Below are 21,583 nucleotides of genomic sequence, written 5' to 3' on the forward strand. Positions count from 1 at the left end.
TTCCCCCCTTTTGTTGTTTTCTTGTGTTATTAAGCTTTGTTCATTGAAGAAGTCCTTCTTATCTTTCCTAGCTATTCTTTGAAACTCTGTGTTTAATTTGATGTTCCTTTCCCTCTCTCCCTTGTTTTTCACTTCTCTTCATTCTTCTGAAAGCCTCCAGCCTTCAGCATTCTTCAGAAAGCCTCCTCAGATAACCACTTTGCCTTCTTGCTTTTCTTTTTCTTTGGGATGGTTTGTTTGCCACCTCCTGCACAAATCCCATGAACAGAGGAGCCTGGTAGGCTGCAGTCCATGGGGTCTCTAAGAGTCGGACACGACTGAGCAACTTCACTTTCACTTTTCACTTTCATGCATTGGAGAAGGAAATGGCAACCCACTCCAGTGTTCTTGCCTGGAGAATTTCAGGGACAGGGGAGCCTGGTGGGCTGCCGTCTATGGGGTCGCACAGAGTCGGACACGACTGAAGTGACTTAGCAGCAGCAGCAGCAGCAGCACAATATTATGAACCTCTGTCCATAGTTTCTTCAGGCACACTGTTATCCAGATCTAGTCCCTTGAATCTATTTGTTATCTCTACTGCAAATTCATACAGGATTTGATTTAAGTCATAACTGGCTGGCTAGTGTTTTTCACAGTTTTCTTTAGTTTAAGCCTAAATTTTGCTATGGGAGGCTGGTGATCTGAGTCACAGTCAGCTCCCGGTCTTGTTTTTGCTGACTGTATACAGCTTCTCCATCTTCCGCTACAAAGAATGTAATCATTTTGATTCAGTATTAACGATTTGGTGATGCCAATGTGTAAAGTTGTCTCTTGTGTTGTTGAAAAAGAGTATTTTTTATGACTAGTGCATTCTCTTGGCAGAATTCAGTTAACCTTTGCCCTGCTTCATTTTGTTCTCCCAGGCCAAACTTGCCTGTTACTGTAGGTATATCTTGACTTCCTACTTTTCATTCCAATCTCTGATGATGAATAGAACATCTTTTTTAGATGTTAGTTCTAGGAGGTCTTCTGGGTCTTTGCAGAACTGATCAATTTTCAGCTTTTTCAGCTTCGGTGGTGGGGACATAGACTTTGATTACTGTGATGTTAAATGGCTTTCCTTGAAAACAAACTGAGATCATTCTGTCATTTTTGAGGTTGCACCCAAATACTGTGTTTCAGACTTTTGATGATTATGAGGGTTACTTTGTTTCTTCTATGGGATTCTTGCCCACAGTAGTAAATATAATGGCTATTTGAATTCAATTCACCCATTCTCATCCATTTTAGTTTGCTGATTCCTAGGATGTCAGTGTTTATTCTTACCATCTCCTGCTTGCTTGATCATGTCCGATTTTCCTTGATTCATGGACCTAACATTTCAGGTTCCTATGCAATACTGTTCTTTGCACCATTTTATTTTACTTTCATCAACAGACACATCAATAACTGAGCATCATATCTGCTTTGGACAAGCTGCTTCATTCATTCTGGGGCTATTGGTAATTCTCCACTCTTCCCCAGTAGCATATTGGAAGCATTAGTAATAATGGGCAATATCTATTGATCTGCTGTAAATTCTACATGTACTGATTTATTTTGTACTCTATCAATGTTATGAGGTACCCACCTTTATAATTATGATATTATAGTGTGAGAGTTTAGGAAGCTAAGGCAGAGTAAGTTTAGTAACTTTCCCGGTTGGCAGAGCTAGGTAGAACTTATGTCCAGGCTGCCTGGCTTCAATCCTCCAATTTTTTTTTTCTTTTTTTGTTGTGCTAGTTCTTCATTGCTGCTTGCAGACTTTCTCTAGTTGCAGCAAATGGACTATCTCTTTATTGCAATGCACAGGCTTCTCATTGCCATGGCTTCTCTTGTAGCAGCTCTTGAGCTCTAGAGGCACAGGCTTCAGTAGTTGTGGCATGCAGGCTCTGTAGTTGAGGCTTATGGGCTTTAGAGTGTGGCCTCAGTAGTTGCGGCACATGGGTTTACTTACTTCCATTCCATGTGGGATCTTCCTGAACCAGGGATCGAACCCATGTTCCCTGCATTGGCAGGTGGATTCTTAACCACTGGACCACCAGGAAAGTCCCAAGCCTCCAATTTTTTGTTTTAAAAATTTCAAATTACAGGAACATGAAAGGAATAGTATGATGAACACATATACACCTTCACCTAGATTCATCAGCTATTATGTCTTCCTATATTTCCTTCCTCTCTTTTATTTTTTTCATCTTTTATACATATCTTTTTTTAAATTGTTTTTTTTAGTTGAAGGCTAATTACTTCACAGCATTTCAGTGGGTTTTGTCATACATTGATATGAATCAGCCATAGAGTTACACGTATTCCCCATCCCGATCCCCCCTCCCACCTCCCTCTCCACCCGATTCCTCTGGGTCTTCCCAGTGCACCAGGCCCGAGCATTTGTCTCATGCATCCCACCTGGGCTGGTGATCTGTTTCACCATAGATAATATACATGCTGTTCTTTCGAAACATCCCACCTTCACCTTCTCCCACAAAGTTCAAAAGTCTGTTCTGTACTTCTGTGTCTCTTTTTCTGTTTTGCATATAGGGTTATCATTACCATCTTTCTAAATTCCATATATATGTGTTAGTATGCTGTAATGTTCTTTATCTTTCTGGCTTACTTCACTCTGTATAATGGGCTCCAGTTTCATCCATCTCATTAGAACTGATTCAAATGAATTCTTTTTAACGGCTGAGTAATATTCCATGGTGTATATGTACCACGGCTTCCTTATCCATTCATCTGCTGATGGACATCTAGATTGCTTCCATGTCCTGGCTATTATAAACAGTGCTGCGATGAACATTGGGGTGCACGTGTCTCTTTCAGATCTGGTTTCCTCAGTGTGTATGCCCAGAAGTGGGATTGCTGGGTCATATGGCAGTTCTATTTCCAGTTTTTAAAGAAATCTCCACACTGTTCTCCATAGTGGCTGTACTAGTTTGCATTCCCACTAACAGTGTAATAGGGTTCCCTTTTCTCCACACCCTCTCCAGCATTTATTGCTTGTAGACTTTTGGATAGCAGCCATCCTGACTGGCATGTAATGGTACCTCATTGTGGTTTTGATTTGCATTTCTCTGATAATGAGTGATGTTGAGCATCTTTTCATGTGTTTGTTAGCCATCTGTATGTCTTCTTTGGAGAAATGTCTGTTTAGTTCTTTGGCCCATGTTTTGATTGGGTCATTTATTTTTCTGGAATTGAGCTTCAGGAGTTGCTTGTATATTTTTGAGATTAATCCTTTGTCTGTTGCTTCATTTGCTATTATTTTCTCCCATTCTGAAGGCTGTCTTTTCACCTTGCTTATAGTTTCCTTTGTAGTGCAGAAGCTTTTAAGTTTCATTAGGTCCCATTTGTTTCATTTTGCTTTTATTTCCAATATTCTGGGAGGTGGGTCATAGAGGATCTTGCTGTGATTTATGTCGGAGAGTGTTTTGCCTATGTTCTCCTCTAGGAGTTTTATAGTTTCTGGTCTTACATTTAGATCTTTAATCCATTTTGAGTTTATTTTTGTGTATGGTGTTAGAAAGTGTTCTAGTTTCATTCTTTTACAAGTGGTTGACCAGTTTACCCAGCACCACTTTTTATTTATTTATTTATTTATTTTAAATATTATTTTATTAGTTGGAGGCCAATCACTTCACAACATTTCAGTGGGTTTTGTCATACATTGACATGAATCAGCCATATAGTTACACGTATTCCCCATCCCGATCCCCCCTTCCACCTCCCTCTCCACCCAACTCCTCAGGGTCCTCCCAGTGCACCAGGCCCGAGCACTTGACTCATGCATCCCACCTGGGCTAGTGGTCTGTTTCACCCTAGATAATATACTTGCTGTTCTTTCAAAACATCTCACCCTCACGTTCTCCCCCAGAGTTCAAAAGTCTGTTCTGTACTTCTGTGTCTCTTTTTCTGTTTTGCATATAGGGTTATCACTACCATCTATCTAAATTCCGTATATATGTGTTAGTATACTGTAATGTTCTTTATCTTTCTGGCTTACTTCACTCTGTATAATGGGCTCCAGTTTCATCCATCTCATTAGAACTGATTCAAATGAATTCTTTTTAACGGCTGAGTAATATTCCATGGTGTATATGTACCACAGCTTCCTTATCCATTCATCTGCTGATGGGCATCTGGGTTGCTTCCATGTCCTGGCTATTACAAACAGCAGCACCACTTTTTAAAGAGGTTGTCTTTTTTCCATTGTATATCCTTGCCTCCTTTGTCAAATATAAGGTGTCCATAGGTTCGTGGATTTATCTCTGGGCTTTCTATTCTGTTCCATTGATCTATATTTCTGTCTTTATGCCAGTACCATACTGTCTTGATGACTGTGGCTTTGTAGTAGAGCCTGAAGTCAGGCAGGTTGATCCCTCCAGTTCCATTCTTTTTTCTCAAGATTACTTTGGCTATTCGAGGTTTTTTTGTATTTCCATACAAATTGTGAAATTATTTGTTCTAGTTCTGTGAAAAATACTGTTGGTAGCTTGAGAGGGATTGCATTGAATCTATAGATTGCTTTGGGTAGAATAGCCATTTTGACAATATTGATTCTTCTAATCCATGAACACGGTATGTTTCTCCATCTGTTTGTGTCCTCTTTGATTTCTTTCATCAGTATTTTATAGTTTTCTATGTATAGGTCTTTTGTTTCTTCATGTAGATATACTCCTAAGTATTTTATTCTTTTTGTTGCAATGGTGAATGGTATTGTTTCCTTAATTTCTCTTTCTATTTTCTCATTGTTAGTATATAGGAATGTAAGGGATTTCTGTGTGTTAATTTTGTATCCTGCAAACTTTACTATATTCATTGATTAGCTCTAGTAATTTTCTGGAAGAGTCTTTAGGGTTTTCTATGTAGAGGATCATGTCATCTGCAAACAGCAAGAGTTTCACTTCTTCTTTTCCTATCTGGATTCCTTTTACTTCTTTTTCTGCTCTGATTGCTGTGGCCAAAGCTTCCAACACTATGTTGAATAGTAGTGGTGAGAGTGGGCACCTTTGTCTTGTTCCTGATTTCAGGGGAAATACTTTCAATTTTTCACCATTAAGGGTAATGCTTGCTGTGGGTTTGTCATATATAGCTTTTATTATGTTGAGGTATGTTCCTTCTATTCCTGCTTTCTGGAGAGTTTTAATCATAAATGGGTGTTGAATTTTGCCAAATGCTTTCTCTGCATCTATTGAGATAATCATATGGTTTTTATCTTTCAGTTTGTTAATGTGGTGTATTACATTGATTGATTTGTGGATATTAAAGAATCCTTGCATTCCTGGGATAAAGCCCACTTGGTCATGGTGTATGATTTTTTTAATATGTTGTTGGATTCTGTTTGCTAGAATTTTGTTAAGGATTTTTGCATCTATGTTCATCAGTGATATTGGCCTGTAGTTTTCTTTTTTTGTGGCATCTTTGTCTGGTTTTGGAATTAGGGTGATGGTGGCCTCATAGAATGAGTTTGGAAGTCTACCTTCTTCTGCAATTTTCTGGAAGAGTTTGAGTAAGATAGGTGTTAGCTCTTGTGTAAATTTTTGGTAGAATTCAGCTGTGAAGCCATCTGGTCCTGGGCTTTTGTTTGCTGGAAGATTTCTGATTACAGTTTCGATTTCCTTGCTTGTGATGGTTCTGTTAAGATCTTCTATTTCTTCCTGGTTCAGTTTTGGAAAGTTATACTTTTCTAGGAATTTGTCCATTTCTTCCAAGTTGTCCATTTTATTGGCATAGAGCTGCTGGTAGTAGTCTCTTATGATCCTTTGTATTTCAGTGTTGTCTGTTGTGATCTCTCCATTTTCACTTCTAATTTTGTTAATTTGGTTCTTCTCTCTTTGTTTCTTAATGAGTCTTGGTAATGGTTTGTCAATTTTGTTTATTTTTTCAAAAAATCAGCTTTTAGCTTTGTTGATTTCTGCTATGGTCTCTTTAGTTTCTTTTGCATTTATTTCTGCCCTAATTTTTAAGATTTCTTTCCTTCTGCTAACCCTGGGGTTCTTCATTTCTTCCTTCTCTAATTGCTTTAGGTGTAGAGTTAGGTTATTTATTTGGCTTTTTTTTTTTTGTTTCTTGATGTAAGCCTGTAATGCTATGAACCTTCCCCTTAGCATTGCTTTTACAGTGTCCCATAGGTTTTGGGTTGTTGTGTTTTCATTTTCATTCATTTCTATACATATTTTGATTTCTTTTTTGATTTCTTCTATGATTTGTTGGTTATTCAGAAGCATGTTATTTAGCCTCCATATGTTTGAATTTTTAACAATTTTTTTCCTATAATTGAGATCTAATCTTACTGCACTGTTGTCAGAAAAGATGACTGGAATGTTTTCAGTTTTTTTGAATTTTCCAAGACCAGATTTATGGCCCAGGATATGATCTATTCTGGAGACGGTTCCATGTGTACTTGAGAAAAAGGTGAAATTGATTGTTTTGGGGTATATATAAATATATACCTTGTCCTAATACAGTTATCTCAATCAATAAATTTAATAGTAATACTACACTTTTTTCATTTATTTTCATTAGTTGGAGGCTAATTACTTTACAATATTGTAGTGGTTTTTGCCATACATTGACATGAATCAGCCATGGATTTACATGTGTTCCCCATCCTGAACCCCCGTCCCACCTCCCTCCCCATCCCATCCCTCTGGGTCATCCCAGTGCACCAGCCCTGAGCACTTGTCTCATGCATCCAACCTGTACTGGCAATCTGTTTCACACTTGATAAGGCAAGGGTGGGACGATCTGAGAGAATATTACCCTATTATCCAGGATGTTTTCAGATTCACTAATTATAATTCCTTGTTATTTTTGTTTACTGCCTCTACTATCCTTTTTTTCCCATTTTAATACTTAATTATAACTTGCTTTTATGATTACACTACAGAAGACCTTTGTATTCATATATTCTCATAGCCATCCCTGACTTATAAATGAAAACAGAGTCTCAGAAAAGATCATTTTCTGAAAAACATTTCGTCTCACAACCCTTTTTCCTCATGAAGTGGATATGGACAAACTCGAAGGAAAGTAGAAAACCAAATTAGTGATGAGATGTCATCCAAGTCAGGGGCAAGTGTGAGTCAGGATGTCAGTCCAACCACTTGTACCACAAACCAAGTCTTACCCTTTAGATTTTGTGTACTTCTCAGGATAATGCTGCATAACAATACCATATTTAATTCTAACTCAGAATTCCCCTTTCTTGGGATTGGACTCTATCAATAGCACAATTCAGGTTCACATTCATAGATGTGTTCTAGCATTTAGGATACCTGAAAAATGAAAAAATGAAAACACTCCTCACTGACCCTTGGTGTGTTGTTATCTGACATTATACTGTGTCAGAAAATTTATCGGCCATCACTCATCAATCTGTTGGTCTCTTAATTTGAAGTGTATTTTGTCTTTGATCTTCAACTTCAAGTATAGCCTGAGTTTGGTTAATACTCTATAATATTTTTCCAAAATAAATATTTGTTGAACTGACCCCTACCACCAAATGTATTTTTCAGTTATCTGTGGCAATTAAAAGTGTGTTTTTTCTCTAATCTTATAAGTACAATTTTATGAAGATAGATTAATATAAACATCACCTATATCCATATTCTGGGGGAAATAAGGTGTTGTGTCTTATTTTCATATAATGAGTTTTCATTATATGAAACTCAATGAGTGAGTTTTCATTCACTGCAAGACATTTATGACACTGAGGAAAATGCACTCGATTGGTCCACTATTTATAGTATTAAACTTGGGAAAGAGCTATTATCAAAATAGGCTCCAGTTGCCATTGTTTGAATTTGCATATTGTAAACTTCACCAAATGGTAAAGTGTTGATAAGATTATATCTTCAGTGAAAAAGACTTAATGTAAATATTTTTAAAGTTTTTCTTCAGTGTACCAACTCCTATGCAAAATGTACTTTGGGAAACGACTCAACCATAAAGATCATTTAAACTTTTCTGTTGAAACCACACTGGAAGAAGAGGCTTCATTTTTTGAGAGACTTCCTTAACTAACCCCTAGGCAGGGTTTCTGGTGGATATCCTGTAGCAGGGATGGGGGACACTGCAATCTTTCTGTCCTGAGTTGACTCCACCATCTTTCACAGTGAATGCTCATTAGAAAGAGCTCTTCCCATCACGCTGGCTGTACATGCAATATATGTCAGAAATCCTGAGGACAACAAAGCTCTAATGTCTAAGATGTTTGTCTACTTTAGTAACAGTTTGCTTAGGAAAAAGTCATTCTTTCTGTACCCACAGGTGCAACTTAAAGAATCCATTGAAGGTCTTCCTGGTAAAATGAATACTGAATTAGCAGAATCTGGATTGAACTTGAGTTCTGGACAGAGACAGTTGGTGTGTCTTGCCAGGGCCATCCTCAGGGAAAATCGGATATTGATTATTGACAAAGCCACATCGAATGTGGATCCAAGGTAATGGAGCTGAGACCAGGAAACCTTGAATCTGACTTGTCAGTGTGGTAAATGGAAAACATTTGGTGATGCTTAGAAATGTTTCTAAGTGCTCTCTTAGTCCAATGGATATCTTTTGATAATATCAATTCCAGAAAACAAAGGAAAAACCAAGACATATTGTATGGCATTAATGTTATTATGAGGCATTCTGAGAGAGCTAGATTCCTAAATCCAGCTCCTTGTAGTTTCAAGCAATTTTGAGAGAAGAATATTTTCCATCATTTTGTGAAAAAGAGTAAATTTCTAAATAGACTTTTTGTACTTAGTTTTTTAGGAACAAGATTATATGTTAACATTATTGATTTTTAGAAACATTATAAAAATATCATATATTTTTAAGTCTTAAGTCTGCTTGTCATGTCTTTACTGAACTAAATCAATTTTTTTAAATATAGAACTGATGAGTTAATACAAAAAAAAATTCGTGAGAAATTTGCCCAGTGCACTGTGCTAACCATCGCACACAGGTTGAGCAATGTCATTGACTGCACACGGATAATGGTAAGACCCTCACCATTTTAGATTTTTTCATTTCTGTTAAGTTTTTCAGCATATCCATCTTTGTAAAACTTGATTGGAACCTCCAGTAATTTAATTTTCCCCTAGTTGCTCCTCGCATTCCTGAAAATTGTTGTTGTTCAGCTGCTCAGTTGTGTCCGACTCTTTGCGACCCCCTGGATCTTGGCATGCCAGGCCTTTCTTTCCTTCACTATGTCCCATAGTTTGTTCAAATTCATGTCCATTGAGTCAGTAATTCCACCCAAACATCTCCTTCTTTGTCATCCCCACCTCCTCCTGCCTTCAAACTTTCCCAGCATCAGTGTCTTTTCCAATGAGTAGGCTCCTCACATCAGGTGGTCAATCTCTTGGAGCTTAAACTTCAGCAACAGTCATTCCAATGAATACTCAGGGTTAATTTCCTTTAGGATTGACTGGTTTTATCTTCTTGAAGTCCAAGGGACTCTCAAGAGTCTTCTCCAACACCACAGTTCAAAAGCATCAATTCTTCAGCAGTCTGCTTTATTTATGGTCCAATTCTCACATATGTATTTGACTACTGGTAAAACCATATATTTGACTATATGGATGTTTGTCAGTAAAGTAATGTCTCTGCTTTTTAATATGCTGTCTAGGTTGGTCATAGCTTTTCTCCCAAGGAGCAAGTGTCTTTTAATTTCATGACTGCAGTCATGGCCTGCAGTGATTTTGGAGCCCAAGAAAATAAAGGCTGTCACTGTGTCCATTGTTTCTCCATCTATTTACTATGAAGTGTAGGATTGGATGCCATGATCTTAGTCTTTTGAATGTTGAGGTTTTTTTTTTGTTTTTATTTTTCAGTGGGTTTTGTCATACATTGATATGAACCAGCCATAGAGTTACATGTATTCCCCATCCCGAGTTTTAAGCCAGCTTTTTCACTCTTCTCTTTCACATTCATCAAGAGGCTCTTTAGTTTCTCTTTGCTTTCTGCCATAAAGGTGGTGTCATCTGTATCATGTCTGTGGTTATTGATATTTCTCCCAGCAATATTGATTCCAGCTTGTGCTTCATGCAGCCCAGCATTTTGCATGATGTCCTCTGCATATAAGTTAAATAAGTAGGGTGACAATATACAGTCTTGACATGCTCCTTTCCCAATTTTGAACCTTATTAATATTGTTTGCTTTAGAAATACAGATGTACCTTGTTTTATTACACTTCCCAGATACTGCATTTTTTACAACTTGAGAGCTTATCATGACCCTGCACCGAAGTCTATGGGCATTATTTTCCCAACAATATTTGCTCATTCCATGTCTCTGTCTCACCTTTTGGTAATTCTCACTATATGTCAAATTTTCCACAATTGTTATAGCTGCTTTATAATTCTAGTTACTCTATAATTTCACCAAACTATGGAAAATTCTTAAAGAGATAAGAATACCAGACCACCTTACCTGCCTCATGAGAAATCTGTATGCAGGTCAAGAAGCAACAGTTAGAACTGAATGTGGAAAAACAACTGGTTCCAAATCAGGAAAGGAGTATTTCAAGGCTGTATATTGTCACCCTGCTTATTTAACTTATATGCATAGTACATCATGAGAAATGCCAGGCTGGATGAATCACAAACTGGAATCAAGATTGCTGGGAGAAATATTGATAACCTCAGATATGCAGATGACACCACACTTATGGCAGAAAGTGAAGAAGAACTAAAGAGCCTCTTGACGAAAGTGAAAGAGGAGAGTGAAAAAGCTGGCTTAAAACTCAACATTCAGAAAATTAAGATCATGGCATCTGGTCCCATCACTTCATGGCAAATAGATGGGGAAACAAGGGAAACAGTAACAGATTTTTTGGGCTCCAAAATCACTGCAGGTGGTGACTGCAGCCTTGAAATTAAAAGACACTTGCTCCTTGGAAGAAAAGTTATGACCAACCTAGACAGCACATTAAAAAGCAGAGACATTACTTTACCAACAAAGGTCCATCTAATCAAAGCTGTGGCTTTTCCAGTAGTCATGTATGGATGTGAGAGTTGAACTATAAAGAAAGCTGAGCAGCAAAGAATGGATGCTTTTGAACTGTGGTGTTGGAGAAGACTCTTGAGAGTCCCCAAGACTGCAAGGAGATCCAACCAATCCATCCGAAAGAATATCAGTCCTGAATATTTGTCGGAAGAACTGATGATGAAGCTGAAACTGCAATACTTTGACCACCTGATGTGAAGAACTGACTCATTTGAAAAGACCCTGATGTTGGGAAGGATTGAAGGTGGGAGGAGAAGGGGAGAGCAGAGGATGAGATAACCATCTCATGTCATCACCAACTCAATGGACATGAGTTTGAATATACTCTGGGAGTTGGGGATAGTCAGGGAGTGCCGGAGCCTGCCAGCAAACGAACTGGTCGAGAACGCAATTACCAGAGTACCTAAGAAATAAGACTCAGAAACATGGGGTTGAGAGGGACGGAGTCAGCTTGCGTCTGACTCCGACAACTTTATTGAAGAATACCACACCTATATATATGCTAACAGGAGTTACTAAAAATAGATCGAGGGTTTGTATACATGCAGAGCTACAGATGTTTTAAATTCCTACACTTAAGATCAGTAAAGCATTACCCTAGCGCCCAACATGATTAAGATCAATAGAACATTAACTAGATAGAAAACAGGCTTTAGGCATGACGAGTTTATCAGCACCAGGAAAACAGGTGAAAGATCACCGGGGTGTTTTTTCCCTGAAGGAGACAAATGCCAGTCTATACTTTAACAAGAAGGGGTGGCAGGACAAAGAGAGACCCTCTGTTCTCTCTTAGGGCTGAAAGGGGCCTGTACGTTCAGGCCGACTCCCTGCAAGGGAGGGCTGGCATGCTGCATGGGTTTGCAAAGAGTTGGACACGACTGAGCAACTAAACTGAGACAGATTCAGGTATTTTTGGACTCTTTTGAGAAAACTGCCCTTAGCAATGATTCACAGTAGTAAGATTAACAGGAAAATGGCCTTTATGCCACTTAATAAATGTTTCCAATTAAATACAAAGGATGAAATTAGTTGCAGTATCTAGATGTGGAAAAACAACCTGTGTCTTGTTTAGAGTTCCAGCATATTCTTTTCTTTTTTTAAAAAAATTAATCTTATTTATTTATTTATTTTTGACTATGCTGGATCTTCCTTGCTGTGTGGTCTTTTCTCTAGTTGCAGTGAGTGGGAGCTACTCTTCATTGCAGTGTGCAGACTTCTCATTGCATGGCTTCTCTTGCTGCAGAACACAGGCTTTATGCATGTGGGCTCGGTAGTTGTGGCTCCCAGGCTCTCGAGCATAGGCTCTGTAGTTACGGAGCATGGTTTCAGTTGCTTTGTAACATGTGGGATATTCCTGGACCAGGGATTGAACTCATGACTCCTGCAGTGGCAGGCAGATTCTTTTACCACTGAGCCACCAGGGAAGCCCATCCAGCATATTCTTTTAAGATACATTTACTCTAAATATGACCTAAATGAAGAATTAAATACCACTGAATATCAGAACTATTTTTAAAGTTGTATCATTTGGGCTGGTTGTTTCAGACACTTTTTTCCCCTCCAGAACCATTAACCAAAGTCACTCGTAAGCAGAAAGAGTTGAGAGCCCCTTCTTCTCCCTTTCAGTTTCAATTTAGCAGACTTACTAATGAGCAATAGAAGGGGTAAAAGGCAGGCAACTGAGGAAAGAAATGGGAAGAAAGATAGTTTGTGAAAACAAATTCAGATCCTAGGCAGTTCAGGTTGGGCTGGCCCTGTGTGCTCTGCAGGCTATAATCACAGGAATTTGAAACTCAATTTCTTACTTGCTTCTTTAGTCTTATCCAAAGAGAAAACTGGTTTTTAGAAATTTCTTCTGTGCAGAGCAATCCTGCAAAAGCTGCTTATGTACCAGATCTTTTTGCCAGACTTTCACTCAGAAGAATAAACTACAACCACATCCAACTTCAAAAAGCATCTCAACCTCTCAGACAAGGGATTCTGCTCCTCTTAGCAGCTGACATAATCCAGGACCCTAAAGAAATCCCAGAAGCACTTAATCTTTTCCTCAAATATTGCTTGAATGTTCAAATCAACTTGACCATTAATTTGTTGTCAGGGCACTGCCCTTTCATTTGTATGACAAAATATCAATAACCTCAGATATGCAGATGACACCACCCTTATGGCAGAAAGTGAAGAAGAACTAAAGAGACTCTTGATGAAAGTGAAAGAGGAGAGGGAAAAAGTTGGCTTAAAGTTCAACACTCAGAAAACTAAGATCATGGCATCTGGTCCCATCACTTCATGTGAAATAGATGGGGAAACAGTGGAAACAGTGTCAGACTTTATTTTTTGGGGCTCCAAAGTCACTGCAAATGGTGATTGCAGCCATGAAATTAAAAGACACTTATTCCTTGGAAGGAAAGTTATGACCAACCTAGATAACATATTAAAAAGCAGAGACATTACTTTGTCAACAGAGGTCCTTCTAGTCAAGGCTATGGTTTTTCCAGTGGTCATGTATGGATATGAGAGTTGGACTATGAAGAAAGCTGAGTGCCAAAAAATAGATGCTTTTGAACTATGGTGTTAGAGAAGACTCTTGGGAGTCCCTTGGACTGCAAGGAGATCCAACCAGTCCATTCTAAAGGAGATCAGTCCTGGGTGTTCATTGGAAGGACTGATGCTGAAGCTGAAACTCCAGTACTTTGGCCACCTCATGCAAAGAGTTGGCTCATTGAAAAAGACCCTGATGCTGGGAGGGATTGGGGCCAGGAGGAGAAGGGGACGACAGAGGATCAGATGGCTAAATGGCATCACCAACTCGATGGACATGAGTTTGAGTAAACTCCAGGAGTTTGTGATGGACAGGGAGGCCTGGTGTGCTGCGATTCATGGGGTTGCAAAGAGTCGGAGACGACTGAGCGACTGAACTGAACTGAACTGCACCTACTTTTTAGATAAATGGACTTTGATTTTCTTGAATCAGGTTATTTTCCAACTCTGTGTTTCTGTATAAATTGCTTGAAAACTCGGAGCCTGAGAGCTAAAAACACTAGGTAAAGATAACAACACCAAATGCCCTGGGCAGAATATAAGATGCTACAGAGTGCCAGTAATCCTAGTCTAAAACTTCTGTTTTCTTCCTTTCCGATAACATTATAATATTTAAAGATCGGGTTAGGCCTTTGCCTAGTAAAACAAGGTAATCAAGTCATCTAAACATCTGCCAGTCCTACCACCTAAACAGATTCTCTCTATTCTCCCTGTACTGCCTCTTTTTGAAATACTGTATGAGTTATAATATGTTACTAGGAGACATTGCATGCTAATGGCTTTCTTTCTAGGTTTTGGATTCAGGGAGACTGGAAGAACATGATGAGCCATATGTTTTGCTGCAAGATCCAGACAGCCTATTTTACAATATGGCACAACAACTGGGTGAGACCGAGGCTGCTGCCCTCACTGAAAGGGCAAAATAGGTGAGCCTGCTGTGGGGAGTTGTAATTAAAGTTCATCTCCAGGGTTCACCCTTCACATGAGTTCCACCAGGGGTCTGATAACAAGCACTCTGTGCCCTTATAAGCCTCCAGAGAGGAAGCTTCATGACTAGGTCTTAACAACACATGGCAGATAGAAGGCAGGTCTGCTGAGAATCTGCAGCAAGTGCTGGGAGTGGGGTTGCAATGTGTGCTCTTCTGTGTGACCACACCTGTGCTTGAGAGAGAGATGTCAAATTGGAATTTCCACATTTTGGACTGTGGGTTCAGATTCTCATAGAGCACAGAAGACTCATTTTGCAGACCCTTTATGTTCATTCTGATTGCTGTCAAAGAATATCCAGGAAATTTGAGAGTTTAAGGAAAATTTTGGAATATTTTGGTTCTAGAAAGATCTTCCAGGGAAAGGTGTAGGCCTGTTCTGTTTTCTAAGCTGTAAAGAAAATGCCAACCCGATACTGTCAATTTATCCCTAATTCTTTGTTGTTTAGAATTAGGTCCAGTTGCCTCCCATGCTTCCTCTACTTTCTAGAATATTAAATTGTCATCAGGACAAATCAAGAACTCACAACACCTTCACATTGTAGGCTGAATGATGCTTGAAGGTTTACAAAGCACTTTCTCAGAGATGAAGTGTGTGAAGCACTAAGCTCTGTGCATGGTATGAGGAAGGGGATCGATGGGTAACAGTCAGGTCATGTGACATCTTCCTAACAATGGTGAGATGGTAACTGAGGTCTGGTTTAGGAGACTTAGCCATTGTCATACAGCCATCTGTAATTTGGAACAAGGTGGGAGTGGGAATAGGGTTGATGGGAAGATGGAGAGAAGGAAGGTCTGGTGTTCTTGCCCCTTATCATGCCTGGCTTGGGATGAGATGAGGCGTCCAGCTGCCTGTTGTGAGGTTTCCCATTGAAAATTTACCTCTGTTAAATTATGGATGCATTTTCCCTTCTTCATACTTTTCTGCATTTCCTAGATTTTCATTTGTAAGTAGAAGAAGTTTACTTGTATGAAATATTTAAAGAATTTCTTAAAGAAAACATGTCCCAGTATCTTCAGTACTTCTATATGAAAGTTTTATCTGAAATGTTGTCTAAGTTCCCTCTATCACTGTCTCATCTCAGTCCTCCTTAGAAGTGAGGAAATGCCGAGCAGGACCTTCCACTGTTCACAGGTAGGAAATTGCCTGGGTTGCAGAGCTGGCTGAAGAGGTGGCAGAGTTAGAGTTCATACTTAGGTTTAGGGACAAGGAAGTTTGTGTTCTGAACTTTTCATAAGTACTTATATTGTGTGCAAATGTTGAGAAGCTGAACAAAGAACCCTCTATTTTTATGCCTGAAATTCACAAAGTGCTTTCCTCTACTAGAGTATCTCGCAGTCAGAGCTTCCTTCCTGAGACCAACAGACCCAGGAATTTCCGAAACCCTTTTGCTCTTTTGAACTTATGCATTTCACATCAAAAAGAGATGTACCACCTATGTGTCAAAGTCTTCATTTAAAAACTATGTTATCATTATATATTATTAAGACATTGAGTAATGAGAAATAGGTCACAGAACTTTAGATAGGCCCAGATATCATAAGATGATAGGATTCAACACTGTCATTTTAAAGGTGAGGAAACTAAGGCCCCTTAGAAGGAAGGTGGCCCTCTATATATATGTATATAACTATATGTATGTAACTAGTGTTAAGCTGGTTTGCAGCAGATACAGAATAAGAAATCTGTTCTTTCAGTGAATGTTTTAAATCAAGTATAACATACATATGGAAGCAAACATAGGTCGCAGAATTAGAAATCTTGTGATTCCTGGTCTCGTAATCCTACACCTGCTCTAACAATATTAATGGTAAATTACATTTGTATAGTTATTTATCATTATTTTTACATTGTTCTGACATTAATCTCATGATGGTCCATTTTTATTCATATCATGAGTGAGGAGATTGGGTCCAGGGCTCACCTAAGGTCACAGAGCTGATCCAGGGAGCACAGAGCGGGAATTGCTGGGGGAGGCTGAGTGTCGCCTTAGGTACTGTGTTCTGTGTTGAGTCTGAGAACACTGCTTCTTTCACATAGTAGCCAAGGTGGGGCCATCACCCTAATTCACATTGTGGCAGAACCTCACTGTTGGATTTCAGTCCTACCCCTGGGTCAGGTCACCTCTATAGAAACGTATTTCTTGATTCCCATTCCAGTTGAATATCTTCTTGGCATTATTTCTGCATACTCTGCATCCTCTTAGGTAAGCTGTCAGATTGCCAATTTTTTGAATGTGGAAGCATTAGATACCAATGCATTCAGAGTTATAACACTGGAAGCATTAACCTAAATCAGCAAGCTTTTCACTCTAATAGAACAGAATTCATTTGAAAAGAAAACTCAACATCTGGGAAAAGGTGCTTCCAAGTCACATTTTTTTAAATGCATAGTTCAAGTGAGCTGATCACTGTTTAATTGACCCTTTCAGAGATCTGATGGTCTATTCAATAGTAGAGAAAGTACCTTTTAGATACATAAAGTTGAAGGGGGCATTAGTTTGCTAGGGCTGCCATACAAAGACCACAGAGTAGGTGACTTAAACAACAGAAATGTTTTTCCTTATAGCTCTGGGGGCTGGAAATCTGAAGTCAAGGTGTCAGTAGGGTTGGTTTCCTCTGAGGTCTCTCTCCTTGGCTTGAAGATGCCATGTTCTCTCTGTGTCCTCACATGGTCCTCCCTCTGTGTGAGCCTGTATCCTGATCTCTTCTTATAAGAACTCTAGTCTGTTAGATTAGGACCCACCTGTATGACTTCATTTTAACTTTATTGCCTCTCTAAAGACACTGTCTCCAAACAGTCACATTCTGAGGTACTGGGGGTTTAGGACTTCAACATGTAAAATTGGAGGGGACACAGTTCACTTCAAAGGATGAATGCCTGTCATCCATTCTGTTCTGTGATGAAGCAAATCTGGTTGAAGTTTTCTGAAGTTTCTTTGTTCCCAGTGTGTAACAGAGCTGTCAGTTTGTCTATTCATGAAATCACCTAATAGAGCCCAGAAGTTATAAATTCCTCATATCCTAGTTCGAGGAGCCTGGACCCGTTTGAATAGATGGAGGAGGTGCTTAGCATCCACATGGCCTTGTGTCCCCCAGGTCTCTGAGCCTCAGGTCCTCACCTGTGTGTAGACCAAGGATTACAGTCCTGTTGGCTCCTTCAATTTATTATGGAGATCAGATGAGAGAGCACATGCTTACGTACTTTGAGACTGTAGAGCATTTTACAGTGTAAAAGTGTGGTCATTTTTTAAAAGGCCATAGAGAGAAGCCTTGCATCTCAATAATAAAAAATATACCCATAGTTCTTCTAAGTAACTTTAGAGACTCTCAATCAGGGGTCCCCAACCTCTGGATTGCAGTCTGGTACTGGTCCATGGGCACACAGCAGGAGGTGAGTGGTGAGCAAAGGAGCAAGCTTCATCTGCTTCTCTCCATCACTCACATTACACCTGAGCCTCCCTCCACTCCCCTCCCACCCTTGTCCTGTCTGTGGACAACTTGTCTTGCATGAAACTGGGTCCCTTGTGCCAAAAAGGTTGGGGGGGGGGGCACTGCTCTAAATAACTAAAATATATTTTTAATAATAAGTTTTAAAACAAATGATACATCTACTACTAGACAATTTAAACACTTTTAAAAAATAATTTAAAAAATATTATGAGCAAAAAGTATATCACTTTCCATTCCTGTCATCACAAGTTCCTCCTCCAGGTGGAGCCCCAGCACCACTGCTGACTTGTGTATCAGGAAGAACTTGTGAATATGTGGTCTTTCAGTTTTTAAGCACAAATGATAGTTGTTCTTTCCTTTTTTATTTAATATTGTATCTCATTATATTAATGCATACAGTTGTCTCATTCTTTTTCATGGCTACATGAAAAAGTGTTATGCTTTTTTCATTTCCTGCTCCTTGTTTTCAGTGTTTGTCAATCAGAGTTTATGAAATGTAGAGATTACAACCTGATATTAACATCCAAATTTGTTGTGCTCATTTTATGTGTGAAAATGAGTAACCATTGGGCAGACAGTATTAATAGTTTTCCCAGCCTCTTTGTCACCTTGTTTTTAATTTATCTCCAGGCTTTGAGTCAGTAAAATGATTTTACTTATCAGTTTACCCTAGTGACAAAACATATTTGTGAATCGGAATGATCAGAACGCAAGTGGATCTACAGGTTGTTTGGCATTAAGTCTAATCCCACTGAAGGATTATATTTTAGTGAGGCTACTTTCTCCATAGAATAAATATACCCCTGGTTTTTTAAATTGTGCCTCCACTAGTGATATTGTTGTAGCCATGTGTTCCGGGAAACAAACTCACTCAGAAGGACAATGCAGATAGTGGAGTGCAGTTTATTACACCCGGAGGGCCCAAGGCAGAGTCTTCTCTTAGCCAAGGACCCTGACCATTTTTTGTGAAAACGTTATATACCCTAAGCATTAGCGTCCAAACCAACCTCCCCAAAATTCCCTGAAACTAGTCTGAACAAAGGAAAAAGAAAGATGCAATCAAAGTTAACCCATGATTCATAAGCCTTAAGCCTAGGTAGTTAACAGTGGACAATTATCAATAGGCTTGTGGTCATACCCCAATAAGCATAATAGAATGTATGATTCTATTCAGTCACACAAATAATTAGGGTATTCTTTTAGGCAATGGAGAGCCCTGGGGCCTGGTTTTCCAGTTGGTATGTCGTTTCCTTAGATCCTGGGCATATAGCTCAAAGTCCATAGTCTGGCCCAAGATGGAGTCCTGCTTTCAAGATAGAGCCTGTTCTGTTTCCTCCTTCAGTATGATTTGCTTCACATCAAGAAGTTAACCTAGAAATGTGTTGCCTTAGAAGGAGTTAAAACTCTTAACCATGTTGTTTTTGTCTTTTTCATCCTTTAGGTGCACTCTGAAAGGAAATAGCCAGATATTACAGTGACCATGTGATTATGAATATTTCCAGTGGACAGCCCTCATCCTCAACAATTTTTGAGTCAATGTACTGTTTCTACCATGAGTTCATGTCTATTCCAAAGGCATTTTTCCAATAGGTTTTTGCACTGCATAAATTATATTATACATTTTTTACACCAGCAACAAATATTTACATATTCTAAGATGTTAATCTATAATTTTTTCCTCCAACTTCACTCAGTGATTTCAAGCTCTTGCAAAGTGATTTATTATGTTTATTTATATGTTACACTGTTTTCTTTCTTATCCAAATCAGAGGTGCAGGCCATCAATAAAAGCTGTCTCCCAGGTTTTGTGTCTTGAGAGACTCTAGAACAAAACTGATTTTCTAAGATTTTAGACAAAGTTGTCACAGATGATTTTTTTTACTGTTCCCAGAAATACATATTACTTTCCATCAGGGATTCTGTTTATTTGAAGACAGTGTAAAGTTGCCATTTTACGTAATCACTTCCTTTAACAGACCTATTGTCCATTTTTCCACTCAAAGACCTCTGGTTAAAATACTACAGAAAAAACTAATAGGAAAACATACATGTAGTTTAAATGACATTATAGAAGAGAGAGGTATTACCCTCCAAAAAGAAATATGTTTAAAATACAGAGGGACAATATTATGTGTTCTTCTCCTGTGTCTCCTGCATTGCAGGCAAATGCTTTACCACTGAGCCATTGGGGAAGTCCTGTAAAAGAGAAGGAAGAGGAAAATATGCTTTATCAAAGTAGGAACTCTTCCAGGGTATTTGCTAATGAAGGACAGCCATGTTCTAGACTGTCTTCTAGATAGAGGATTTTATTTTTTTACATTTTAAAAAAATTGTGGTAAAGTATGTATAATATAAAATTTGCCATATAGCCATTTTTGATCATACAGTTCAGTGGCATTAATCACATTCACAGTGTTGTGCAACCACATTGTCTGGGTAACTTTTGGTAATTATGTGCTTCCTATTCAGTGTGTTATTTGCATGAATATCAAATATACAAATATCAAATATATCAAATATCAAATATCTGCAGAGTCATTTTGGTAAGTTTCATTTTTGTAGGAGTGGATCTGTTTCCTGTGAGTTTTGAACTTGATTGGCATAAATGTATTCACAAAGCCTTATATATTTAAACTGCAGCATCTCTGTGTTCTTTTGGATTTTTAATTTTCTTCGAGTCTTCTCTTTTTTATTAATAATCTTGCATAACTATTTCCTATTTTCAAATAATCAACTTTTTGCTTGATTGATGCTTTCTGGTTTTTTTTTTCTTTCCCTGGCTCATCATATCATTCTTTCCTTCAACATTTCCTTTACTTTCAGAATTTTTTTCTCTAAATTCTTAAATTGGAAACAGATTAATAACATCATTATTTTTCTAATATAAGTATATAAAGCCAACATATTTTTCTGTGATCCACTTTAACTGCAACCTGCAAGTTTTGATACTTACCACTAATCACTAGTCATAGTATTATGTATTTTCTAATTCCTAATTTAATTGATTAACTATATCTTTTACCTATGAGTTATTCAGAGGTATAATGTTCTCTAAATTTCAAATGATAATGAATTTTTTTTATTAGAATGAATTATGTCAAACTGCTAACATTCAGTCTTTTTATAAGCTATAAAATGGCATTTTCATATATTCCTACATAATAATATTCTTCTATTACTAGATAACTTAAATTCATTTTGGTCAGACAATGTTAGATTGTGGATTTTAAACAAAAAGTAACCACATTCACACAAAAAGTCCTTACTTCTACAATTTTGTGTTTTATTTTGGAGTTTTAAAATGTTATAAATATGTGTGTAATCAGTAATTTTCAAATAAAAGTCCTCCTGAGTACTGGAATGTTTTCTGATACATGTTGCAGCTGGTTCGCTGGGATGCAGACTCAGATGGAGTTTAGCTCTGGGATGTGTATCAGGGTTGCCCTTGGGGTCAACACTGTGGAATCAGGAGGGAAGAAACAGGGTAAGGCAGAGGGAAAGATCAAGCTGGATCACTGGCCAGACGACCTTAGCTAACCCCGTGTGGGTCTGGAGTGATGAGGGCTCTCCAGGGTTGTCCTGACACGTC

The 21,583-nt window shown here is 38.4% G+C and overlaps 1 protein-coding gene across 2 annotated transcripts in view; it reads left to right on the plus strand.

Moving 5' to 3' along the window:
* LOC136144260 (ATP-binding cassette sub-family C member 4-like) overlaps positions 1-19,563 on the plus strand; it is a 158,390-nt gene extending 138,827 nt beyond the window's left edge. For both annotated transcript variants that reach the window (XM_065902007.1, XM_065902009.1), the window contains 4 exons: positions 8,290-8,462; positions 8,900-9,005; positions 14,347-14,481; positions 19,436-19,563. In XM_065902007.1, coding sequence (XP_065758079.1) covers positions 8,290-8,462; positions 8,900-9,005; positions 14,347-14,481 — 414 coding nt within the window. In that variant the 3' untranslated portion in view covers positions 19,436-19,563. The remainder of the gene's footprint in view (positions 1-8,289; positions 8,463-8,899; positions 9,006-14,346; positions 14,482-19,435) is intronic.
* The last annotated feature ends 2,020 nt before the right edge of the window (positions 19,564-21,583 follow it).

Source organism: Muntiacus reevesi, chromosome 11, assembly GCF_963930625.1.
Source record: "Muntiacus reevesi chromosome 11, mMunRee1.1, whole genome shotgun sequence".
Lineage (NCBI taxonomy): Eukaryota > Metazoa > Chordata > Mammalia > Artiodactyla > Cervidae > Muntiacus > Muntiacus reevesi.